Source organism: Convolutriloba macropyga, chromosome 5 (assembly GCF_964194025.1).
Source record: "Convolutriloba macropyga chromosome 5, txConMacr16.3, whole genome shotgun sequence".
NCBI classification, from domain to species: Eukaryota; Metazoa; Xenacoelomorpha; order Acoela; family Convolutidae; genus Convolutriloba; species Convolutriloba macropyga.
The window spans coordinates 35,560,418-35,583,233 of record NC_134472.1 but is presented as its reverse complement, the minus strand read 5'-3'; the positions used below and the strand labels follow the sequence as shown (position 1 = coordinate 35,583,233).

The 22,816-nt window shown below is 36.5% G+C and overlaps 2 protein-coding genes across 3 annotated transcripts in view; both read right to left on the bottom strand.

The window, feature by feature from the left end:
• Positions 1 to 22,816, bottom strand: part of LOC142339355 (uncharacterized) — a 243,356-nt gene that overhangs the window by 12,767 nt on the left and 207,773 nt on the right. The window lies entirely within an intron of this gene.
• LOC142339354 (ATP-dependent translocase ABCB1-like) overlaps positions 1 to 22,816 on the bottom strand; it is a 105,612-nt gene that overhangs the window by 4,472 nt on the left and 78,324 nt on the right. For both annotated transcript variants that reach the window (XM_075389350.1, XM_075389351.1), the window contains 9 exons: positions 22,281 to 22,501; positions 18,736 to 18,879; positions 18,139 to 18,318; positions 15,186 to 15,470; positions 14,759 to 14,859; positions 5,034 to 5,174; positions 4,618 to 4,774; positions 4,029 to 4,226; positions 3,146 to 3,517 (listed from right to left, as the gene is read on the bottom strand). In XM_075389350.1, the coding sequence (XP_075245465.1) occupies positions 3,146 to 3,517; positions 4,029 to 4,226; positions 4,618 to 4,774; positions 5,034 to 5,174; positions 14,759 to 14,859; positions 15,186 to 15,470; positions 18,139 to 18,318; positions 18,736 to 18,879; positions 22,281 to 22,501 (1,799 nt within the window). The remainder of the gene's footprint in view (positions 1 to 3,145; positions 3,518 to 4,028; positions 4,227 to 4,617; positions 4,775 to 5,033; positions 5,175 to 14,758; positions 14,860 to 15,185; positions 15,471 to 18,138; positions 18,319 to 18,735; positions 18,880 to 22,280; positions 22,502 to 22,816) is intronic.

Genomic DNA, 22,816 nt, shown 5'->3' with positions numbered 1-22,816 from the left:
CTTTAACTAGCAAACGATCCTAAAAATTAAAGTTCATTAAGCGAATTCAGAAGTCTTTTTTTGAGTGTAAGTCAAGCAATTGACCTAAAAGCAGAACAAATGACGTCATGCACACAAATTTTAACTGCAAAGCCGTAAAAATTACTGAAATTGAGAAGGCAATTCCAAGAAGTCAGGTCGCAAGGAACATCTATGGAGATGACGAATTAAAAAAAAACTAAACCGACTAATGAGGAAGAATTGCTCTCGAACGACAGACGGGTAGAAAAACATTCGACCCCACCGGGAATTTAATCAAGGACTTCCCGATAACCAGATGCAGTGACCACTCGGCTATCCGCTCCTTAATTTTGCAATGCTGCAACCGACTTTATATTATCAACAAGCTTTACTTCGGAAAGCGCAATAGAGATTCTTCAAAAATGAAGAACGAAAGCGTGAAAAAGTCACCTGAGAAATCAAAGAATATTCTAGAAGAAAAGCGCAAAATGGTCAAACGAAAAATTTGCATAAAAGACGTTTACAATATTTTCTATGAACTACGTTCAGTAGCAATTAAACTTAGCAGGACAAGTCTTGACGTACAACTCAAAGAACTGTCATTGACTAAACAAAAACTAGAACTAGAACGGACAATGAGTGAATTGGGAAAACCGTTTCTAAAATTCAGATAAAAAAACGAAAATCAAAGTTAAAATGCCGCATGTCAACAAAAAACCAGTAGCGAGATATGGAAATTTAGTTCAAACAAAATACTAGGCCTAGAATGAACCAAGATAGGATTGGTAAAAAACATTTAGAAAGAAATTCAATCCACAAAATCGAAAATACAGTAAGATGACCGACTGACGTCTGGCGAATTGCTCTCTAAGGACCGGCGAGCTTTTGGCTTAGTCAGTAGCTAGAAACGGTTTAGTGAGGCTAGCTTTAGATTATTGAACGGGCGTAAGATGAGCGCAGCGGTAGTGCGCCGCAGCGGGGGTGATAAAGTGGATTGGGGTGACTAATGTGGGGGTGGAGGATCGGTGGGGGCGTGGGATCAATTTCAAAGAACCGTCCTTCACACTATAATTATAAATTTTAAAAACAGTTTCTGTTGATTGCATACTTGAAGACTAATGGGCTGAAGAGCTAAATTAATCAGAAAAAAACTGAAAGCAAATTAAAAGTTTTCAGCTTCGCAGTAAAAAAGTTCGAAACCATTTTCAATCTCAAAAGTTCTGTCAAGGAACCCATCTCCAATATCTTAAGAACCATTTCATTGTTTCGGGAGACTATGAAGTATCCCTCTTTCAAGCCTGAAATAGTTTCACTGGCTCATACACTTGAACATAAAAATCTTCCACAAATTGGAAATTTAAAGCTTAGTCGGAAAATTACTTAAACTGGAGAGATAGAAATTATTGACCAATCCAGAAATTCTAGAAACTATACAGCACCTTATTATCAAACCTTAGAGGAGGTCCCAGTGCCCCTAATTCTGGTAAAAATCAAAAACCTGAAAAACTTGCAAATATTTTAATTGCTTAAATTCGTAATTAAAATCTTGAAAAACATTCCATTACATCTATAAAAAATGTAGTAACAAATTATCAAACGCTAAAGGAAGTTCCGTTGCTCTTTAGTCTAGAGAAACCTAAAAAAGGACGAAAAAATCAAAAGACTTAAAATGCAAGTTTTATAAAAAAAATTGCTAAAACTTGTGATATTAAAAAGTTGAAAATTAACCAGTGACCAGTTCTTATTCTCCAGTTCTTTCAAAAAAAAATTTCCAGTTCTTATTCTAAAACCCTAACGGAGGTTTTCTGACACTTGAGGTTCACAAAACCTGAATGGCTATAAATATACAAAAAATTTTTTAAAAAAACGGCAAAAATTGTCGAAAAAATGCTAAAATTTGTGATGTCAGAATCTTGCCAGACATTCCATTACATTTAGAATTTATACAGTAAAACCTATCGTAAAACCCTAGAGGATGTTTCTTGGGTCTTGAGATTGAAAAACCTGAAAAAAACGACAAAAACTTTCAAGCAAGTTTTATAAAAAATTGCAAAAATTTCTGACATTAATTAAAAGGTTGGAAAACTAATCCATGGCCAAAACAAATTTATCAGTAACTTCTTATCAAACTCCTCAGGAGGATTTCTGGCCCCGGGATCTGGAGGGACCTGAATAAGGAAAAATTGAAAAAAAATTTGAGAAAATTGCACGTTTTGTCAAAAAAATGCTAAATTCCATGATGTTAAAATGTTGAAACCATTCCATGGTCACTAGAAATTATTCAGTAACCTATTATTAAAACCTAGAGGAGGCTACTTGCCACCTAGGGCTGTTGAAAAAATGTCGAAAATTTTCAAAAGCTTGAAAAAAAATTGCGCAAAGTAGTGTTTAAATTTGCGTGTTTTTACCGAGCGGTTGTTCGTCAGTAGCTAGCCGGGGGGGGGGGGGGGGGGGGGGGGGAGGGTTGGGGATGGGGCTACAGTGGGGGGTCAACAGTGGGTGTATTCAACCTCAAAGAACTGCCCTTTACACCATAAGTATAAGTCTCCAAAACAGTTTGAGGTGAAACAGCTGAAAGGCTTTAGGAGCACTTAATGACCACTCGGCGCTACCTGTTTATCCCGTTTTTGAGGACGAAAAGTTAAAAGCGTCAGACGAAAAATTGGCCAAGCGAAAAATCGCATAAAAAAGACCGACAAGACTAATATAATTGCTACACACTTCGTTTGAGAACAATTAAAAAATCGAAGTCAAAATGCCGCATGTGAACAAAAAAACTACTAGCGAGAAAGTTAATTTTTGTTCAATCACCGTTTTCTCATTCTACTTTAAAAATAGAGCGAACAAATTTCTTGCCTCAAAAACACTCGCGTTTTCGCTACACTTCCTGTTTCGGCCTGACCAAAATCACTACTCCAATTTGACTTCAAATATCATGAAAATGTGTGAACAGATCTTTAAAAAAGACAGCGCCCCAATACAATTCAAATTCTTTGAATTGTAAAAACCACGATGTCCCCGGTATCGCTTTGCGGCTATCAAAAACCCAAGAGAGGGCCAATAATAGCTCAGCTATCGCTTTGTGGCGATTAATAACCTTACGGTTAAATACGATGTATGGACCACGCATATTAATCGATGTCACCTTTTCGCTCTCACTGTCCAAAGCAGAAGTCGCCTCATCGAGTAACAAGATCTCTGGATCTCGCATCAGTGCCCTTGCAATGGCCACTCGCTGCTTCTGACCTCCAGACAGCTGGGTACCTTTGTCGCCCACATTAGTTAGCATCCTCAAGGGAAGAGTGTTGACAAAATTAAGAATATTTGCCTTTTCCGCAGCACGCTCAACATCCGTGTATTTGAGCTTGGGGTCATATCTTCCGTCCTCTGTGAGTGATCCGTAGCGAATGTTGTTCTCAATAGTGTCGTTGAAGAGCGTAGGTTCTTGACTCACAATTGCCATTTTACGACGCAATGCTTGAATGTTAAGATCTTTGATCTCTTGCCCGTCTATTAGCTGAAACAACACATTTCGGTTCCAACAGCTCATTTAGATAAGTAACACCTGAATGAAAAATTTGTTTTCACTAGTCTGCTCGAATAAACTATGCGTCGTTTCGAACCTTTCAAAGGTGACGGATGTAACCTCTCAAAAATTCTAAATCTTTCTTCTTACATGTCTCCTGTCTTGGATTTTTAGAGGCCCCCCAAACTATTTACCGCAAAATTTGCAAACAATCAGTTGACAATGTTTTTGATTCGGGCAAAAAAATGTTGGTATCCTAAACTAAAATTGTCCTCCACAACATGACATTAGGCCTCCACAACAAGATTTGAGAGATTTGTGAAGCTCTAATACAGATGCACAGCAAATTAATGCCCACGGACGTTACCATGTATAGTTTCTCTCAATGAAAAGCCAACTCGACCAGACGCAGAAATGGCCAGACAAGAAATTTCATAATATACCAACAAAACGTCGTTTGAGAGCAAAAACAATAAATCTTTTTTAGCGTAAATGTACTCACCAGAGAGCCTTGTTCCACGTCATAGAACCTCTGCAGAAGTTGCATCACAGTAGACTTCCCACACCCTGAGGGTCCCACAAGTGCCACTGTCGTGCCTTTCTTCACAGTCAGGTTCAATCCACGCAATATCTTTACACTGCTTCTGGTTGGGTAGCGGAAGTGGACATCTTGTAACTCAATCGTGTTGATTTGATCATTCTAAACGTTTTAAGCCAATAGTAAATAAACTATTTTAAACAGCTGTCATTTTTAACTAACTCCAGCATAAAAAAACAGTGAAGCTCTCTCTATTCTTGAAGCTAGCAAGTTATATACCACGATTATGATTTAAAGTGAAAAAATGATTGCAATTTCGGCCCTTTTATAATAATTGCTTTAAACTTCCTTCGTACTTTAAACGAGCTAATTGTTTGTACTTTTACTGCCAGAACTGTATGCAAGTTCTGTATAAACATCTATCGACTCGCGGTATATGCGTCAAGCGGTACATGTAAACAGGTTATCAATGCCACTAGTCGATAAAAGTTTAGACAGAAATTGAAGGATGGCAGTAAAGTAAAAACTGATAACAATTGACTCGTTTTCTTACCATGTTCTTGCCCAATGATGATAAGTTGTCAATAAGAGGGATTATATCGAGGAGTTTTGTTACAGACAGTGCAGCCCTCTTAGCCTTGTCGTAGTCTGGAACCAATGAGAGAGACTGGCCGACGCCATAAGCAGCAAACACCAAACAGAAAATGACCCTAAAAAGAAACGCATTGTCCTTGAGGTCTATCACGCTGTCATATTTACTATCTAACCACGCTCACAATGTAAAATCATTTTGTATTACGTGAACAATGACCACGTCGTTTTTTAGAATAGATTAAAAATTGCAATACCAGATGGAATAAAATGCACCTTAAATTTGCCATCACGAAAGAATTTTTTTTGAAGCAATGTTTGAGTTGCAGGAAAAAGGCCATCATTTCAGTACTTGATATTACAAGATCTGTTACTGACTTGAAAGCATCGGGTGAATTCATGTGACCCTCTTTGATCAGCCATGCGGCGAATCGGAAGCAAGCAGCAAACACAAAGTAGAACATGCCCTGACTTATGCACTGTGCAACCCCGAACACATGCGCCAAGCATAAATTCTTCCTAAACAGCGCGAACAGTTGTTTTACTCGTTTTCAAAAAAGTAACGTTTGATTTCACGCATTTCATAAACATAGCTGACAGATTGACCTTGTCTCCTTGAATAAAAGTAAGGGAAGTCATTTTGAAAGTGAAATTTTCGAGATAGATAAGGCACGGGGGACCAAAAAACTTAATCAAGCGAATGATAAAAAATTCGCTCCAGTTAGAGTGGAAAAATGACGTCATGCACGCAATTCCGTCAAAATTGCATGAATGAACGAATGAGCAAAAAACAGCTTTGAAGTGGTCGTGATTTGAAGTGATGCCATAGGGTCCTAACAAAAATTAAAAACAGAACTCTGAAATTATCGTTCGCTACCCAAACGACAAATTGTCAAAGCATAACACAAATAATACTCTGAGAAACTGAATTGAATTATTCAAAAAGCTAACTATAAATCAGGACTCAAGAACACTAAAGATTTCGTTTTGACGTGATACCAATTAACAATCAACCTCTCTCCTGCTGCAGAGATCACAGGCAAAAAGACCCCAAACAAATGCTAAGTTAAATAAAAAAGACGAAAGAAACAATAATCAAAGGCGATCAGTTTTAAAAGTAATTCCAGCTAAGACTCAGTGCTGCAATATATTATGAAATAAATTGCAAAAAGATGACAAACACTAGGTAAATAGCAAATCCATTAAAATTGTTTAACACCTGATAAAAGCCAATAAAACTGCAGGTCATAGAATGATAGAATGTGAAGAATTGTACTTCGTAATTTTCGAATGTTTCAAATCAAATTGAAAATTTTAAGAACAAGCAAATTTCATTCTTTAGCATTTTATGCCAAGAAAAATTATATAGCCCTCCTCCTGTCTAAATAAAAAAAAGTGAAACAGTCCCACAAAAATCAAAATTTAAAACTTCTTTGAAAAGGGTTGTCAAAATATTGTCAAAGCTGCATTAATGAAACAATTTTCCACTGAACGTCAAAACTTAACGCCAAAGAATCTTTTAGGAAAATTGTGAAATTAAAACACCGTACGGTGCACAAGAAAACTTTCTAGTAATTAAAACCAAAATACAGAAAAAATGGACAGAAACAACCAAATTGAATTAGAACGAGTAAAAACCTTACTCAAACAAAAATATTTTCCATTAAAAGGAGGCTTCAATGCATCAACCATCAAGTGGAAGTCGCCTTATACCAAGATTTCAAAACAAAATTGCTCAAAGATCCAATAATGACGAAATTAAGGAAAATAAACAAATAATTAAATAAAAAGTGAAAATATGTGACTATTTAGCACTTGAAACGAATTATTACGCTTTCTGAAACACTGTGGTATCAAATGAAGGGTTTACAAATTAATGCAACAGCGATCAAAATTTGTTTCCACAAAAAATTGAATCAATTGCTGGGAAAAAGTAGTTCAGACGGCAATTTCACTCGTTGACAAAACGTATTTCTTGGTTAAAACGTCAATAAAACCAATACTCTTCTTCGAGTAGTAAAAAAAAACCAACAAAAGAGATGACCAATAATAGAGAAGGTTGTAAAAATCCAGTAAATAAACCGCAGAGAAGGCCAATAATAGCCCCAGCTGTCGATTTGCGACTACAGAACATAACCAGATGCCGCCCTCAAGCGTTCCTCAGTAGCTTTACTGAAACTTACTTACAGCTCAGTAAAAACTCTTAAGAACAGCTAAGCAACTTTAAGCCCCCTCTTTACCAATTTATCCTGCTTCTTTTAGAGAAAAATCAGACCAAAAACCGATTAATGTCGCAAGAACAGCTCTCGAACAACAGACGGGTGCAAAAACATTCGACCTCACCGGGATTCGGACCACTGACCGCCCGCTTCTTAACCATATGCACTGCCGACGGTTCTATTTGCCCCTTCCTTTTGCTATGCTGCAACCGCCTTTACATTAACAAGCTTTACTTCAGACAAAACAGCTTTACTGAAACTTCCTTACAGTTCAGTAAAACTCTTAAGAACAGCTAAGCAACTTTAAGCCCCCTCTTTACCAATTTATCCTGTTTCTTTTAGAGAAAAATCAGACCAAAAACCGATTAATGTCGCAAGAACTGCTCTCGAACAACAGGCGGGTGCAAAAACATTCGACCTCACCGGGATTCGAACCACTGACCGCCCGCTTCATAACCATATGCACTGCCGACGGTTCTATTTGCCCCTTCCTTTCGCTATGCTGCAACCGCCTTTATTAACAAGCTTTACTTCAGAGTGAGAGCAATAGAGATCACTCAAAAATAAAGAACGAAAGCGTGAAATAGTCATTTCAGAAGTCATAGAATGGTCTAGAAAAAAGGGCAAAATGATCAAGCAAACAATTTGCATTAAAAGATTAACACGTTTACAATGATTGCTATGAACTGCGTTTATAGCAATTAATCGAGAGTATTAATCAATTGCTCTTGATTGTTCAAGCGAAAATTTCGTATAAAAAATACCAACACGTTCACAATAATTGCTATGAACTGCGTTTAAAGCAATTAATAAAGAGCAATTAATCAGTCAAATGAGTACTCAATCATCCCAGTAAAAAAGTTTGGGCAAAAAATTGCATGAAAAGAAACGTCTACAATAATTGCCCCAATCACTCACTCAGTCTAAACGTTCATTGAAAGCAATTAAACATAACCAACAAAGGTCGAGCGAATTGCTCTCAAACAACTGACGAGCATTTGGCTTTGTCAGTAGTTGCAGTTTAGGGAGGCTAGCTTTAGGTTAGTATAAGGTGGCGTGAGCCTGATTGGGAAGGGAGGGCAGCGCCGAGTGGATCAAGCGTGCTGTGTTGCGGGTACAATAAAGTGGAGGGGGCGCGGAAAGGGAAGGGGGGAGGTCAAGTGGGAAGGGCGTCAATTTCTAGGAAGTACCTTTCACACCATCAATTTATGTCTCCAAAACATTATTGTAGAATTGCATACTTCATTTAACATTTCATATGTTCAAGAATAGTCAGCCAAAAGGCTGTAAAAGAACTTAATGCCCTAGTGCCGTATCACCCTGGGGTTTATCATGTTTCTGAGGACGAAAACTCAAAGGGATCAGGCAAGAATTCGTCACGTGACAATCTCATAAAAAGACCAGAGGACTACTATAATTGCTACAAACTTTGTTTGAGAGAACTTAAAGCCATTCAACAGTTATTGTACAAACTTATAAAACGACGCAAAGACAGATGTAAGATCACTTCCAGTTGATACGCGATGAGCATGCTCTCTATTCGGAGTGATTCATAAAAACGAAAAAAAAATGTATACTCCTTGGTCTTTGTTGGATGTAAGAACTATAATTTGAACGTTGGTTCAACAAATGAGGCCCAGGATTCCAATTTGAGGCCCTTCGCAGAATTTGGTTGATGTGCAGTAAAAACATAGACGACAGATTGCCAGAAAATATCCGCAATAGCTTCGTAGACCTGCAGTCTCAAAAAGATAATAGTAGTAGTAAAAGACTTGAATTTACCAATTATAAAATACTGAGCTAAGATCTGTAAATAGAACAATGACATTTTTCTGACTAAGAGCAAGGCTGATTAAAATTACACTTAGAGTCACGCAGTTTTGAAAAATGTCTTTGTAAGATATTTTGAGTTGCTGGGTGGCTCAAGTAAATTGAAGACTTTAGAATCATTGAAACCATTGACCACGGTCACAACTCGATGAAAATTATCTCCCTGTTAGGATTCTCTTATAGCAACACGAAGATATACGTTGAACAGTATCACTACGCGAAGATTTTTGATTCCGCCTAATCGTAAAGTAATTGTCAAATTGGACGCAATTTCTTCCATTTCCAATTGCTAAAAAGATATTGAGATCGCGTTCAATCAAATGATATGATATCAGAAGGCAGATAGCGCGCCGCAATAGCGATAAGTAATCCGTCCTACCGAAACACCACGAGACACTTGAGATGAAACTTCTCCATTAACCGAATATGAGACCAGGACTCCATAATTGCGATCCATACAGCAGCGTCGATAAAACGCAAGTAGTTAAAATTGACTCTGCAAGTAGTTAAAATTGTTTCTCAACCGAGATAATTTTGTGCGTATATACTGATCCCATTTGAAACTTTTGGAACTTGACGATACTTCAACTCCTAGATCAGATGTCGCGTCTACCCATTTCAGTAACTGACAATCTAGACATAGTGTACCAGAGCATTCTGGACGCAAACAGATGAAAGCACATAAATTACATTTTCTGTAATTAAGATTCCAATCAATGTGAGCACACCACTTGAGGAGCAAAATGAGATCGTTCTGAAAGTTAAGCATCGTAACCGGACGACAAAATTTTTCTATCATCAGCAAAACAGTAACAAGTACTGTTAGCATGTCATCTATATACAAGAGAAACAAAAGCGGACCAAGAACGCTACCTTGGGGTACATAAGTTGTTATGTCAACAGTCGCCGACAAATGTCCATCAATTCTGACGCGCCGAGTTTGTCAAGATAAATATGATTTGAAGAATTTTAGAAATCGATCACCAAGTCCAAATGACGACAATTTCGTCAGTCAATTATTGAAGTTTACACAGGTAGTTGTATATCTGGACTTCTCCAAAGCCTTTGACTGTGTAAACTTCAATAATTCACTGACGAAATTGTCGTCATTTGGACTCGGTTATCGATTTCTAAAATTCTTCAAATCGTATTTATCTTGACAAACTCGGCGCGTCAGAATTGATGGACATTTGTCAGCGACTGTTGACATAACAACTTATGTACCCCAAGGCAGCGTTCTTGGTCCGCTTTTGTTTCTCTTGTATATAGATGACATGCTAACAGTACTTGTTACTGTTTTGCTGATGATAGAAAAATTTTGTCGTACGGTTACGATGCTTAACTGTCAGAACGATCTCATTTTGCTCCTCAAGTGGTGTGCTGACATTGATTGGAATCTTAATTACAGAAAATGTAATTTATGTGCATTTTTTGTTGTCAAAATTATCGTAAAGTTCATCAAGATATACAATTAATTGAACAATAGTCGAATGTCTGCTTCTGATTCCATGCTGCTCAAAAATAAATCTATATCGTTATTCGGAATACAAAAATCGGAAATAATCGAGGACGGATAGAGATAGGCCAATAATTTTCAACATTGTTCTTGGACTCTTTGAGCATTGGGGTTACAAAAAAACTTTTCCAAAACTCAGGCCACTCGCATGTTTCCATAACGAGAGGAAATAACTGAAAGTGAACCGCTAAAAATTCAGCACATTAACTCCAAACAAAAGGTGGTACATCATCATCACAGTTCGCTGCGGTAATTTTTTCAATTCCGAGCAAACTTTTATTGTTTCTCTAAGAGTGTCGGAGAAAAACGTCCGAATTGCCACAGTAGCACTGAAACGTTGCATTGCCCGTCTACTTAAATAGATTTTAAAAAATGGTAGAAAAGAACGGATTTTTCGTCTGCCGTTTCAGCCGAACAATTTTTCCAAAAAATTTCACTGTTCAATGAGATCTTATTCCAATTTCGCGGTGGAACAAGAACTCGAATATCGCGGTCCCGTAGATTGTTATTTATTTAAATGTTGAACAGTTAAAGATGAGTAGTAAAATGGCATGTTCTCACAGTTTCATGCATTTTTTAAGCCATGGGCCAGGGCATAATCAAATTTTGACTTCCAGTAAGAGAAAAAAATTATCAACTTGTATGCCACATGCAGCACCTGATACAAATGAACATTCAAAGACGTTTTTATCAAAGCTCAAAACTGAAGTCGAATGATACTGAAGCAGAAAAACTTCTCTGTGCATCCCAATTGACATCAGGGAAATTAAAGTCACCAAAAACTAGCACTTAAAAGTCATTAGGTTTAAAGGAAGATTTAAGACCTCAAACTTATCAAAAACATTTCGTAAGTCTTCCTGCACTCTGACCGCCAATAAATAAAATTTAGAACCTTTTGGAGGCAATAAAAGAAAAGTAATAGCAATAAATAAAACACTCAAAAAAACCTTTGACCTTCATGTAATATTTTAATTAGGAATTTCTTCAACTTAGAGCTATTTCGAATAGATGGCCTCAAATACCCTTCATTTAGAGTGACACGCACTTATTTGACCTCATCTCTTATTATAGTAAAGAATTTTCAATTTTAGAGCCCGGAAGTCATTTTTGAGAGTGAGGTAAGTCACGTGTGACCAAAAACTTGTTCACTCGAATGAACAAAAAAACTCGCTGAATTAAGAGTGAAAAATGACGTCACATACGCAATTCACTTGAAATTGCATGAACAAAAGGCAAATTTGAAGTGATTGTGACGTCATATGGTCGTAACAAAAATCTTGACGAAATAAAAAAGATAGCAGGACAAGTCATGAAATACAATCCAAAGAAATGAAGGAAAAAAAGAAATACTCTATCTGACAGCAGATCAATAGAACAATGCCAGCGGAGACAAACAAAATCATCTAAAAAAACTGAGAAACCAAAATAATCAAACAAACTAAACAAAAATATATCCATTACTAAAACTCTTAAGCTATTACCCCGAAGGCAAAATTTGATCCTTTTAAATATACCTAATTCACAAATATGTTCAAAAACAATTTTTGTCTCTGAAATCGGTCCAGGGTTTGATCTGCAAGACCCGAAAAAAATGATTGGCCTTGAAGATCGATTAAATCAGAAAATGACAGAAAATTTTTAAATAAATTTAATAAACTTAATCAATAGCAGATTTTAATGAAATGTTGCTGAAGTGTAAAATTAATATCTTCAGAATCATTTCTGTGTCTCTAGAGGCTATCCAGTAACCCAGTTCCAAGCCTTATAAAATCGCTTGGCTCAAACATCGATAGGCAAAAATTTGAATTTCAAAAAAAGAAATTTTCGTTCAATTAAAATGTTGAAAACCATTACATTGCCCCCCTAGCACCTATTTAATAACGGGTCTATTCTGTTTCCCCCAACCTTAGTGAGTTTATATTTTTTACGCCACCAAGGAGCACCTGCTATTTTCTTACATAGTAGCGTGCTATATAACAACATATAATTTGTTACTGGGAGGCGTAAAAAACACTGGGGGGGGGGGGGGGGGGGCAAAACAGGATAGATCCGCAATAACATATTATCAAAAATTGGAAGAGGTTACCTAGCTACTGAGGCAGGAAAAACAGAAAAAAGACAAATGTTTTCAAAAAAACTTGGAACAAAATTGCAAATTTTATCAATAAATTTCTAAAACTCGAAATATCAAATTGTCGAAAACAGTTCCATTTACACTAACAACGATGCAGTAACTTTTTACCAGACGTGGAATAGAATACAGTAACATTTTACCAGACATGAGAATGGATATATTTCAAAAAATGACAAAATTAAAGTAAAACAAAATTGCAGATTTTATCAAAAAATGCTAAAATTCAGGACAATAAAATGTTGAAAACCATTCCATTGTTACTAGAAACTATGCAGTGTCCTATTATCAAACCCTAAATGAGATTTCCTGGCCCCTGAGGCTGGAAAAACCAAAGTGATAAAAAAAATTTCGAAAAACTTCAAAAATTGCAAAATTAGTATCATTTCGCGTGTTTGTAGTACCAAAACATAGCTCATAAAATGGTCATAACAAGTAATTTTGTCTCGCAAAAGACATTCATCAACTTTGAAAAACTTCAACCTAGACTAATCAAACAAAAAACTCAAAAAACTCAAACATACCCGGCAGATTGCCGGAAAATAGCCGCCGTTGATTCCAATAAGCATGATTGGGATTGAAATAACAGAAGATATTGAAAAAGAAAGATTTTTGTACAAAAACATTTTTTTAAGTCCGATTTATTTTGAAGGCATTTCGTAGTTGAACATACTTCTGTTTCTTAGAGAGAGGCTACAGGGGCTCCTATCAATAACAATAAGCATTAGAGATGGTAAATAAGACTTATAGGAACGACGTTCAAATAGCGGGCATCTAAAATTGGGCTTTATGGGTTATCCCGTTTCTACTTCTGACTTCAATTTTTTATACTGACTCTGTTCATTTTGAATTGCTTTGCTGCGCAACTGATGTTCAAAATCACTTTTAGCAGAATGAGAGAAGAGAGAAACTAGCCTAGAGAAGTCAAAAAGATTTCACGCAAAATGTTGAAAAGGCGGCAAAATGAGGTAAAGCGAAACATTTTTTTATTCGACGAAGTAAAAAAAAAAATAGGAGCGCTATAATAGCCGGCTGAATAGATGAGGGCGGCTATTAAAAACATAGCTGGCAGATTGCCAGAAAATAGCCGCAATTGATTCGTAGATCGGCAGTCTAAAAAAAACAGTAAAAAAGACAGACCAAAAAATTTCGTCTTTTCATTGAAGGCTGATCTGTTATATTTTGATTAAAAATCTGTATAAGTTATTGCTGCCTCTATTAGCTGATCTCGAATAACCTTCATTTAGAGTGACACACACCCATCTGACCTTATCTCTTTGAATTAAAGTAAATAAAAGTCAATTTCAAAGTGAGGAAGTCATTTTTGAGAGTGAGGTAAGTCAAGTGTGACCAAAAATTTAATCACGCGCATGAACAAAAAAACTCGCTCCACTAAGAGCGAAAAATGACGTCACGCATGCAATTCAGTTGAAATTGCATGAACGAATGAACAAAAAGTGGCTGTGACGTCATATGGTCGTAACAAAAATCATGACGACGAAATAAAAAAAAAAACCAAGAGAAGGCCAATAATAGCCTCAGCTATCGCTGTGCGGCTATTAAAAAACAAAAACCTCCTAAAAATGATCTTTTAACCTCAAATTAAGGCCATCCCAGCAGTTGCACCACTCTAAGCACATGAAGGACTACTAAAGCCCACTCTGGGCCTCTAATGAAACTTAATGCCCGCTGGGCTTTACCTGTTTATCCATTTTGAAAGATCAAAGTCATTGAAATGTGTGAAAACATCTTAAATAAACACCGCGCCCCAATGCAATTCAAATTATTTGAATTGTAAAAAACCAGGAGAAGGCCACTATCGCTTTGCGGCCATTAATTAACGAACTTTTTAACTAAAAAAGTATTGCCTGCGAAAAAGGTAGTTAGTTAGTTAAGAACAGTTAAGGTAACACTGCAAGATTTTCGATCATGACGAAATGCAACTTTGACAATTGCACTCATTGTGATTGTTAAAAAATTTGAGTTTCGCTTTCTTTGCGTCTAAATAGCCTCCCCTTGGAGTAGTTAATTGAAGTTTTGACAGAAAAGGAGGCTTCGTCATGTGCGTTCGCATATAATGTTTCGACCCCGGTCAACAACATACTTGACTTAATTGTATATCTAATCAGGAAGAGACAAAAAAATTCAAAAACTTATGTTGTTCAAAAACAATTGGTGTATCGCAGCTATAACCATATCCCTTCTTCGGGTCGGAACAACATAACACCATAACCTTGGATTGTAAAAATGTAGGGACACTATAATAACCGGCTGAGAAGATGAGGGCAGCTCACCCGGTTTTTAAAAAATACCTATGCGGTACCAACTTATGCGCCGATGATACGTGAGCCCACATCAGACATATCATACTTTCAATACGGAATGTAACGATGTTAAAATATCTAACTTGTGCGTGACAGTGAGGGACTCCACGAAGAGAGTAGAAAGCCTCTTCTCCAAATTCAGACTCTGCACAGTCCGAATGCTTGAAATGGACTCTGTGACTACCTGAATATTAAAAAAGAAGTTGTGCTTTAGATAAGAGAGCCGCTAGCCAAAACAAAAGAGTTCCTTCAGCTTCAAGTTAAGTGTGTTCTAGAGGAAATCTATTTTCTTAGATTTAAATCCGACAAACTTGAAAGCACCAATTGTCCCTGAAGTTGAATATACGGCCTAAGTTCACAAAGAACGCTAACTCGTACATAAATTAGTGTCTCATTTATGTTTAGAGCACAAATTAAACAACGAAGATTACTTTTTTCAAGGTCGGCGTTATTTCTGCCCTGGTTAGCCACTAGCTGCAGTTAATGTCTAAAATAATAGGCAGTTTCTACCTGTGCTTCACCTTTCTGGCTTTCGTTTGACACTGAGAAACCATTCGCGAATTTCATTTGAATCCCAGCTGCGAAGCCAATGATGGGAACCAATGCAATAATAATCAATGCAAGCTGCCAACCGAATATAAATGCCACGACCAGCCCTGTCAGAAGACCGGCCATGGATTCCACAATGGTCTTAAGTCTGAACCCCGAAGCTCCCTGGATCTGGGCAGTATCTTTCGCCAAGCGCGTGGTCAGCTGTCCAACATAGTTCTCTTCTTTGTCAAAGAAGGACATGTCCTGAAATTTCCAAAAGTACTTCATTTTGAATGACCTGCCGAAGAATGTACGTACACTCACTATCACAGTGTCCAGCTGACATCATAGAATACCGCTGGACACTGTGAACACTGAGAAAATGATTGTTCATGGCAAAAATTCAAATACTCCTCTTCGCATTCCGATACAAGTGGTGGCATCATAGAATACAGCTGAACGTTAATTCGTCTTACACATTTGCGCATACCAATACATCTCTTAAAGATGAAATATAGGACTTTATCCTTTCCAGGAACTTTCATAGAACTGCATCACTGGTCATTGATATTATTTTTTATCAAAAATGGATGAATGTTTGATAAGGTTCAGAGCAGAAGCCATTTTCGATCATTCTGATAGACCTATGTGCCTTTCTAAAAATTATGATTTAAATAAGTTTCAGATAATCATGAAAACTTTATTTCTGACCACTTAATTTTCTTCAACATAAACGCCTGCGATGAAAATTGTAAACATATAATTCTCAATAAAAGTTAATAATAAAAGTTATTCTTGAGTTTATTGAAAAATGTTGAAACACATACGAAATTTTTGTCAAATATTGATATTCAATTGTTCTTTCCCAAGAGCACATATAGGAAAGCCCAAAAACACAATGACCTATCAGACAAATCTCAGCACATCCCACGTAATTTAACGTAATAAACTAATGCTGAATATTTCTAAAGAGGATTTATAACGAATCTAAAACTTTATTTCTGAAGCAGAATGATCAGAACCAGTTCGGAAAATCTGTTCAACCTAGCCCAAAAAATTAATTAATTTTAAAGTCTTTCACAACCTCTTATCTTCTCAGCAAAATCGAACAGCTTTTCGCTGAATCATAGTTTTCGCGAATCATTTCTTTTTTTAAAAAAACTTACAGTTTGCAAATAAACATGAGATTCAAAAATCTATGTGTAAATATACCACGAACGTCTTTCTCCGATGAACACTTAGAGGGGTTAAAAATGACAGAACGGGCTAGCAGAGGTCCTTCCCTCTTCAAATGAGGTCTGAATAATATTAATCCCCAAACCCACTCATATCTAGACGGCGGAAAAAAGTAACACTGTTTACGAGTTATAGCTAATTGAACTGCACCAATTAAGCAGTATATTCGTTCCCTTGAATCGCTGAACTCGTCCAAATGCCCTCAATTGTTCACACATGTTCGTTTTGAACTTGTTTTTCACTTAATCAGAATTTTGTGTTTATGAACTTGAGGTTAAGCTGTTTGTCTGCTGTGGTCCGCTTCAGATATTGTTCGTCCAACTCTGATTTTTCAAAGCTTTGGAGTCAATTACTTTTGCCTTAAAAAATAGTGTGAGGTTTTAACCTTTTCAAATTTCCGTTTCCTCATGTAAAAAATACCCGGAGATCACCTTAAAACAACCGCCGTTAACTCCCATAACCCAGATTGAAAAACAGAAGAAATGGAAATTGATGTTTGTACAAAAGCATTTTAATGTGAGAAATCTATAATTTCATTTTGTAGTGAGACATACATATACCTGTTACTTAATGAGCGGATACAGGGGCTAGTGTCAATTTCAATTAGCATTAGGGATGGCATCCAAGAATAATGAGAACAGTGTTCAGTAACCGGACATCTAAAATTGGACATCATGCGTTTATCCGGTTTCTGTTTGTGAAAATTTTGTTCATTTTAGTTTGCTTTGCAACTGATGATTAAAACCACTTTGCGCAGAATTGCTGTCTAAAACCAATTTGAGCAGAACGAGCGAAGAAAGAAATTGCCTAGAGAAGTAAAAAATATTCATTCAAAAGGTCGCAAAATGAGATAAAGCCAAACAAACATTCATTCAAAGAAGTTAAAAACATAACCTGAAGTATTCCGGAAACGACTCAAAGAAAACAACAAACAGCTCCTTCAAAAAACTAGTACCTGCCTAAACTATTCATGAGAATTAGAAAAGATATTTGAAGTAAAAATGATTTGAAGTAATTTGAAGTAAGAAAAGATATTTATGAATAAAAATGAACTTGAAAAGAAATTGAACTAAAAAGAAAAAGTAACAAATTTTTTGATTGAAAGGGCACTTGACATATATAACCATTTTGCATTTGGAACGAATTATTAGGCCAGAAAACCCTGAAGAGGGTTACAGTCACAATGGAAGCAACCCAAAAAATTCACACAATATTGTAATCAAAACTCATACAGGCAAAAATGATTTAAAAAGCCGCGGGTGAACTAAAAATTTGACTCACTCACAGAAATATTTTTTAATACCTCAATTTCTTACTCTCAAAAACGGCAGTATGAAAAAACCACTCTTTTCACTCCCTCTTTAATTTTATTCAGCATACACTTTTTTTTCACACGTTTCATTTCCTGGCTCAAAATTCACTCCAATAAAATTGATTTAAAGAAAGATTTCTCCAATACTCCTCTTTGAGTCGTTAAAAATAGGAGCCTAATACCAAACAAGAAGAGGGCGGCTAATAATAATGAATTGAAGAGGATTGCCTTGCGTCGAGCCTGGTCAATCTGCTGAACTTATCAAATCACATTTGATGAAATGGGGAGTATTCTCTCCAGTCCAGCAGATATTTTCATCCAACATTTGGTGGAAAAAATGTTGAAACGCTAAGTTCTCTAAAACCACAGACTTCTTTCGAATACCTGTCTCAATATGTGCTCAAATGATTTCGACCGCAGGCGCATTGTCAATCTGGCCCCAGCAATACCCAGGAATACAGACTCCAAAAAGATGCCCAATCCAACAACTAATCCCAGTAAGCAGAACATCAATGCCCAGAAATTGGCCTCGTCCTGTATTTCATCATTTGGGAGGGAAAGCACCTATAACAGTACATCAATCTGTAGTAGTAACACTGCTGCACTTAATAATTATAAATTTAAAAAAACATCTAACGTCAAATAAGCTCTCTTACTCGTTGACAATTTGCAGATGTCCTAACACGAAACGGAAAAGGAAGGGTTCAGGTGAACAGGCGGGTGCATTCTACTCTCACTGAGTTCAATTATAATTGTTGCCTTTTTGATTATTCCAGGTCTTTTAAATTTGCTTTCATTCCAAACATTCGCTCTAACTGTGGAAAAAATCACCTAACTTGTGCAATCGAGTTTTAGCTAGTTCAATCAGATGCTTTATCTGAACTTGATCCCATATGTTAAATCTATCATATTACACAAACCTAACAAAGTTTAATTGCTTTGGGCCAGACCCTTCATGATGTAGATCTCAGAGTTGCTAACCTCCATAATTTCTCCGAAGAATATACCATACACTGGGATACCACCGGCCGCTGGAACAGCGAAGACACATGCAATCAGCAACAGGTACCACTCAGGCGCATTCAATTTCAGAATGTCGAAAAAACTGGGAGTCGGCTCTTCTTCCTGCAAATAAAGCACTGGTAAAAATTACAAAATTTTAGCTTAAAGACACAGAAAAAAAAGAAAGCTGCCAATCTCGGATGCTCAATGCGAATAAAATTGTCACTAACCATACATCATTTTACAAGCGTAATCATATAATTGTACCATCAGAGCAAAAGAGTTCTTTGCTCTAACCCCGTCAGATAATTTCCGGTTTCAATTTTCCATTTTGGTCAATTTAAAAAACTGACGGCTCCAGCTACAGCCAAATCATTCTACATACCCCGCAGGTTACCTGAAAATAGCGGTCATTGATTCCCCTATCCCCGATTTGAATTGAAAGAATTGAAAAATTAAAAACATTGCCGGCAGATTCCCGGAAAATAGCCGTTGACGCGATTCATGCACATCGGGATTGAAACAAAAAAAAAACAGAACCGACAAATTGACCAATTTTTTTGTTTTTTTTTTGGGTTTCAATTAGATTCTATATCTATACTTAATTCAGTTTGCAAACTGAAAGCAAATAAGCTTAATACCAATGTCAGCTAGCAAACACTAATGAAATTTGATAAACTAATTCTCAATGACTTAATGACTGGGCTCTATCGGTTTATCCCGTCTCTTTTGATTGAGCTCTTTTGACTTTGACAGTATTCACCACATTGCGTAATTCAATGTGTGAAAAAATTGAAATCCATTGAGTTGAAACGTGATCAAAATGTAGAGCGAATTAAAAAGAGCGCCAAAATATTAGCCGTTGAGAGGCTGACGGCGGCTATTAATAATCTACAAAACATTTAAAATGTGAACCATTTTGATGTCATTTCATAGTTGGATATCATAGTTCAGTTTCTTAATCAGAGGCTACTATCAATACCAATAAGCGTTAGAAATGGTAACTAAGACTTTAAAGAACAAAGTTCAAGTAGCGCACATCTAAAATTGGCATTTGAGGGTCTATATCGTTTCCGTTTTTGATTTTGTTCTTCCATACTGATCCGGTTGATTATTTTGCTGAGCAACTGCTGCTTGAAAGAAATTATAACATAAGAAGAGAAGAGTGAAATTAGCCCAGAAAAGTGAAAAAGATTTTATGCGAAAATGTTGAAGCTGCTAACTAAGGTAAAGCGCAAAATTTTTGTTTACCACAGTAAAAAATAGCAGGATAAGTCCTAAATAACAATTCCAATGAATTGAATTAACCTAAATATTGACAATTTGACATTCAACATTATCCAGCAGCATCAAACTATGGCAGTCCACACAGCACATGCTATATGCGAAAAAATAAAACAAAAACAATAATTAATAACTTCTTTTCGCAACAAGTTTCATTTTAAAAAATCAATATCAACATTTATAAAACAGACCCTACTGCATTGACACTATGCGTCCTTAGAATTGGTAAAATACAACACTTGTGGAAACCAACAACAGACAATGGAAAATGGGCAGAACTTAAGATTATTCCATCGAAAAATTGAGCCCTCAAAGGAAGAAAACATGAAACTACAGAAAAAATTCTTAATCACAGCATAAAAAGCAACTTAAGAACTAACAAAACATCAGTAGGAGTTCGATAAGGTAGAAAAAGAAAAGGAACAATAAATGAATGCACGAACCAAAAATTTAAGCAAATGCTTTCAAAAATAAACTTAAGTCAATGAAACCGATAGCTGAGAGTTGTAGCAGTGCATTGACAATAATTACGCCACACTAATAGACCATAGACCACTGAGAGCTGGTTTTTTAAGATGAAGCGACTAGACAACAAGAATAGCATTAAAGTGTAAACAAAAATCTAACCTTTAATTGAAAAGAAAGTTTAAAAGTAATGAAAACCACTGCTAAGTCAATAAAAAGATTAATTTTCCCTCGTTAGCAAGCGATGACGATCATCATTAATGATTAAGTTATAATACCACACACACACACACGCACGCACGCACCCGCACACACACACGCACACACACACACACACACACACACACACACACACACAGTCATAGAACGCATTAGATGTGGAATTAAACAAAACATGGCCGGCAGATTGCCGGAAAGTAGCGGCGATAGACGCTTGTGGCCTTCCATGAATTGACACAACTAAAAAAATAAGATCGACAGATTGACCACCAGTCCTTGAACAGACCACTAGACTTTTTGGTTAGATTCGGACTGCAATTTTTGTGAGACACACGCCCTATAAGGAAAAAGCCCGAATGGAGCTTTTTTCAAAATTAGAATTCGAAATCAAAAACTCAAGACTCTAATACTCAAGAATTAGGACATATACGTTTGGCACTACTTAGATGTACACTATAGACCTTTAACAAGTAAATGTTAATAAAATTTAAAGTTCATTAAGCCAGCTCAGAAGTCATTTTTTGAGTGAGTTAAGTCACACAATTGGCCAAAAAGGAGAACAAATGACGCCACGCACACAGATTTTAACTGCAAAGCAGTAGAAATCACTGAAATTGAAAACGTCAATTCCAAGAAGTCAGGTCACAAGAATCATCGATGGAGACGACGAATTAAAAAAAATCACGATGTCCCCATAATAGCCGCTATTGCTTTGCGGCTATTAATATTTCCTTTATTTAGGCGTCATTAGTAACTGACTATTGCTCTGATGATCAACCAGAGTGGGATGACAACAAACACACGCAAAACTCAAAATTTCGCCAATATTTTTGAAAACAAAATGTGTCATAGTAATAGAAACATTTAGTACGAACTCAAAGCAGAAATTAGATTCATGTATGCGTCACTAGCAAACGATGAGAATTGTCATTAATGAGACTAGGTGATAAGACAAAAAACCCCGCAAAACTGAGCTAGACAAAATTCAATTGTTTCAAAACTAAATGTGACAAAGTACTTAAAACCCTAAGATTTTAATTGAAACTGTACACATAGCGTCTGTTAGAGCTCATTAAAGCGCCAATGAGACATTAATGAGACTAAGAAACGGGGAAAACCTACAAAAACGGCGAAAACAGTAAGTTATTGATATTTTATTAAAAACGAATCTCACCTCTACTTTGACTCCTAAGTCATATAAACCATTAGCTGCTCTGTTGAAACAATTAGTTAAAAATCACGAAAAACAGCCAAAACAGAAGTCAAATAAAATATTACTAGCCTGCATGATAGAACTCGAAAATAGAGGGAAAAACAGATCCCCGAAAAAACATCTAATAGCAGTCACCGCTTTTTTCTAAAAAAATGGATTTTAATAGGTCCTCTATACTAGCCAGGTGATAAGACGAGGGCGGCTATTAATTAGTATTATTTGTTGGTTGACAAACTTCAATTAAAATCCAATAGATTTCGACAGGAAATTTTATGCTTTTATTGAAATAAATACAGAATGTCCGCGAAATTCACTACGCTTCATATTTGAAAAACGATCTCACCTCTACTTTGACTCCTGACGCACTCTCGCTGGTGCTCTTCTTTTTCTTCTTATCTTTCGTTTCATCAACTTTTCCCTCATCCTGGTTAGACCCGTCTCTAATCTGCACAGCCACATCTCCGTTGTTGTAAGATACTTGTTTATTGTAGTTCCGCCTATTGTCAACTCCCTCATCAACGGCGTCCGCATCCCCTGCACCGTCTTCACCTTTTCCAGCAGCCTCTGAAAACAACGGAGATTAACAATCGCGCATGAGAGAATTGTAGCCAAACAGTAAAAAAACATCTTGGAGCACGAAGGAAGGAGGTCACTTCAAAGCATGCATGGGGAAAATTTCTAGCGTTTTGTGCCATTAATTAGACTATACAGTCAGCGAGAACATGCTATGTTTCGGTCACAGTCAGCAAGTCTTAAGATAAACCAAAAAACATTACCAGCTTTCAGTTACCAAACATTTTGCGAAGAGGAAACAGCAAATTGAGACTCTATAACCATTCTAAAAAACACGCGATGGTGATGGGCGTCAGCACGGTTGAG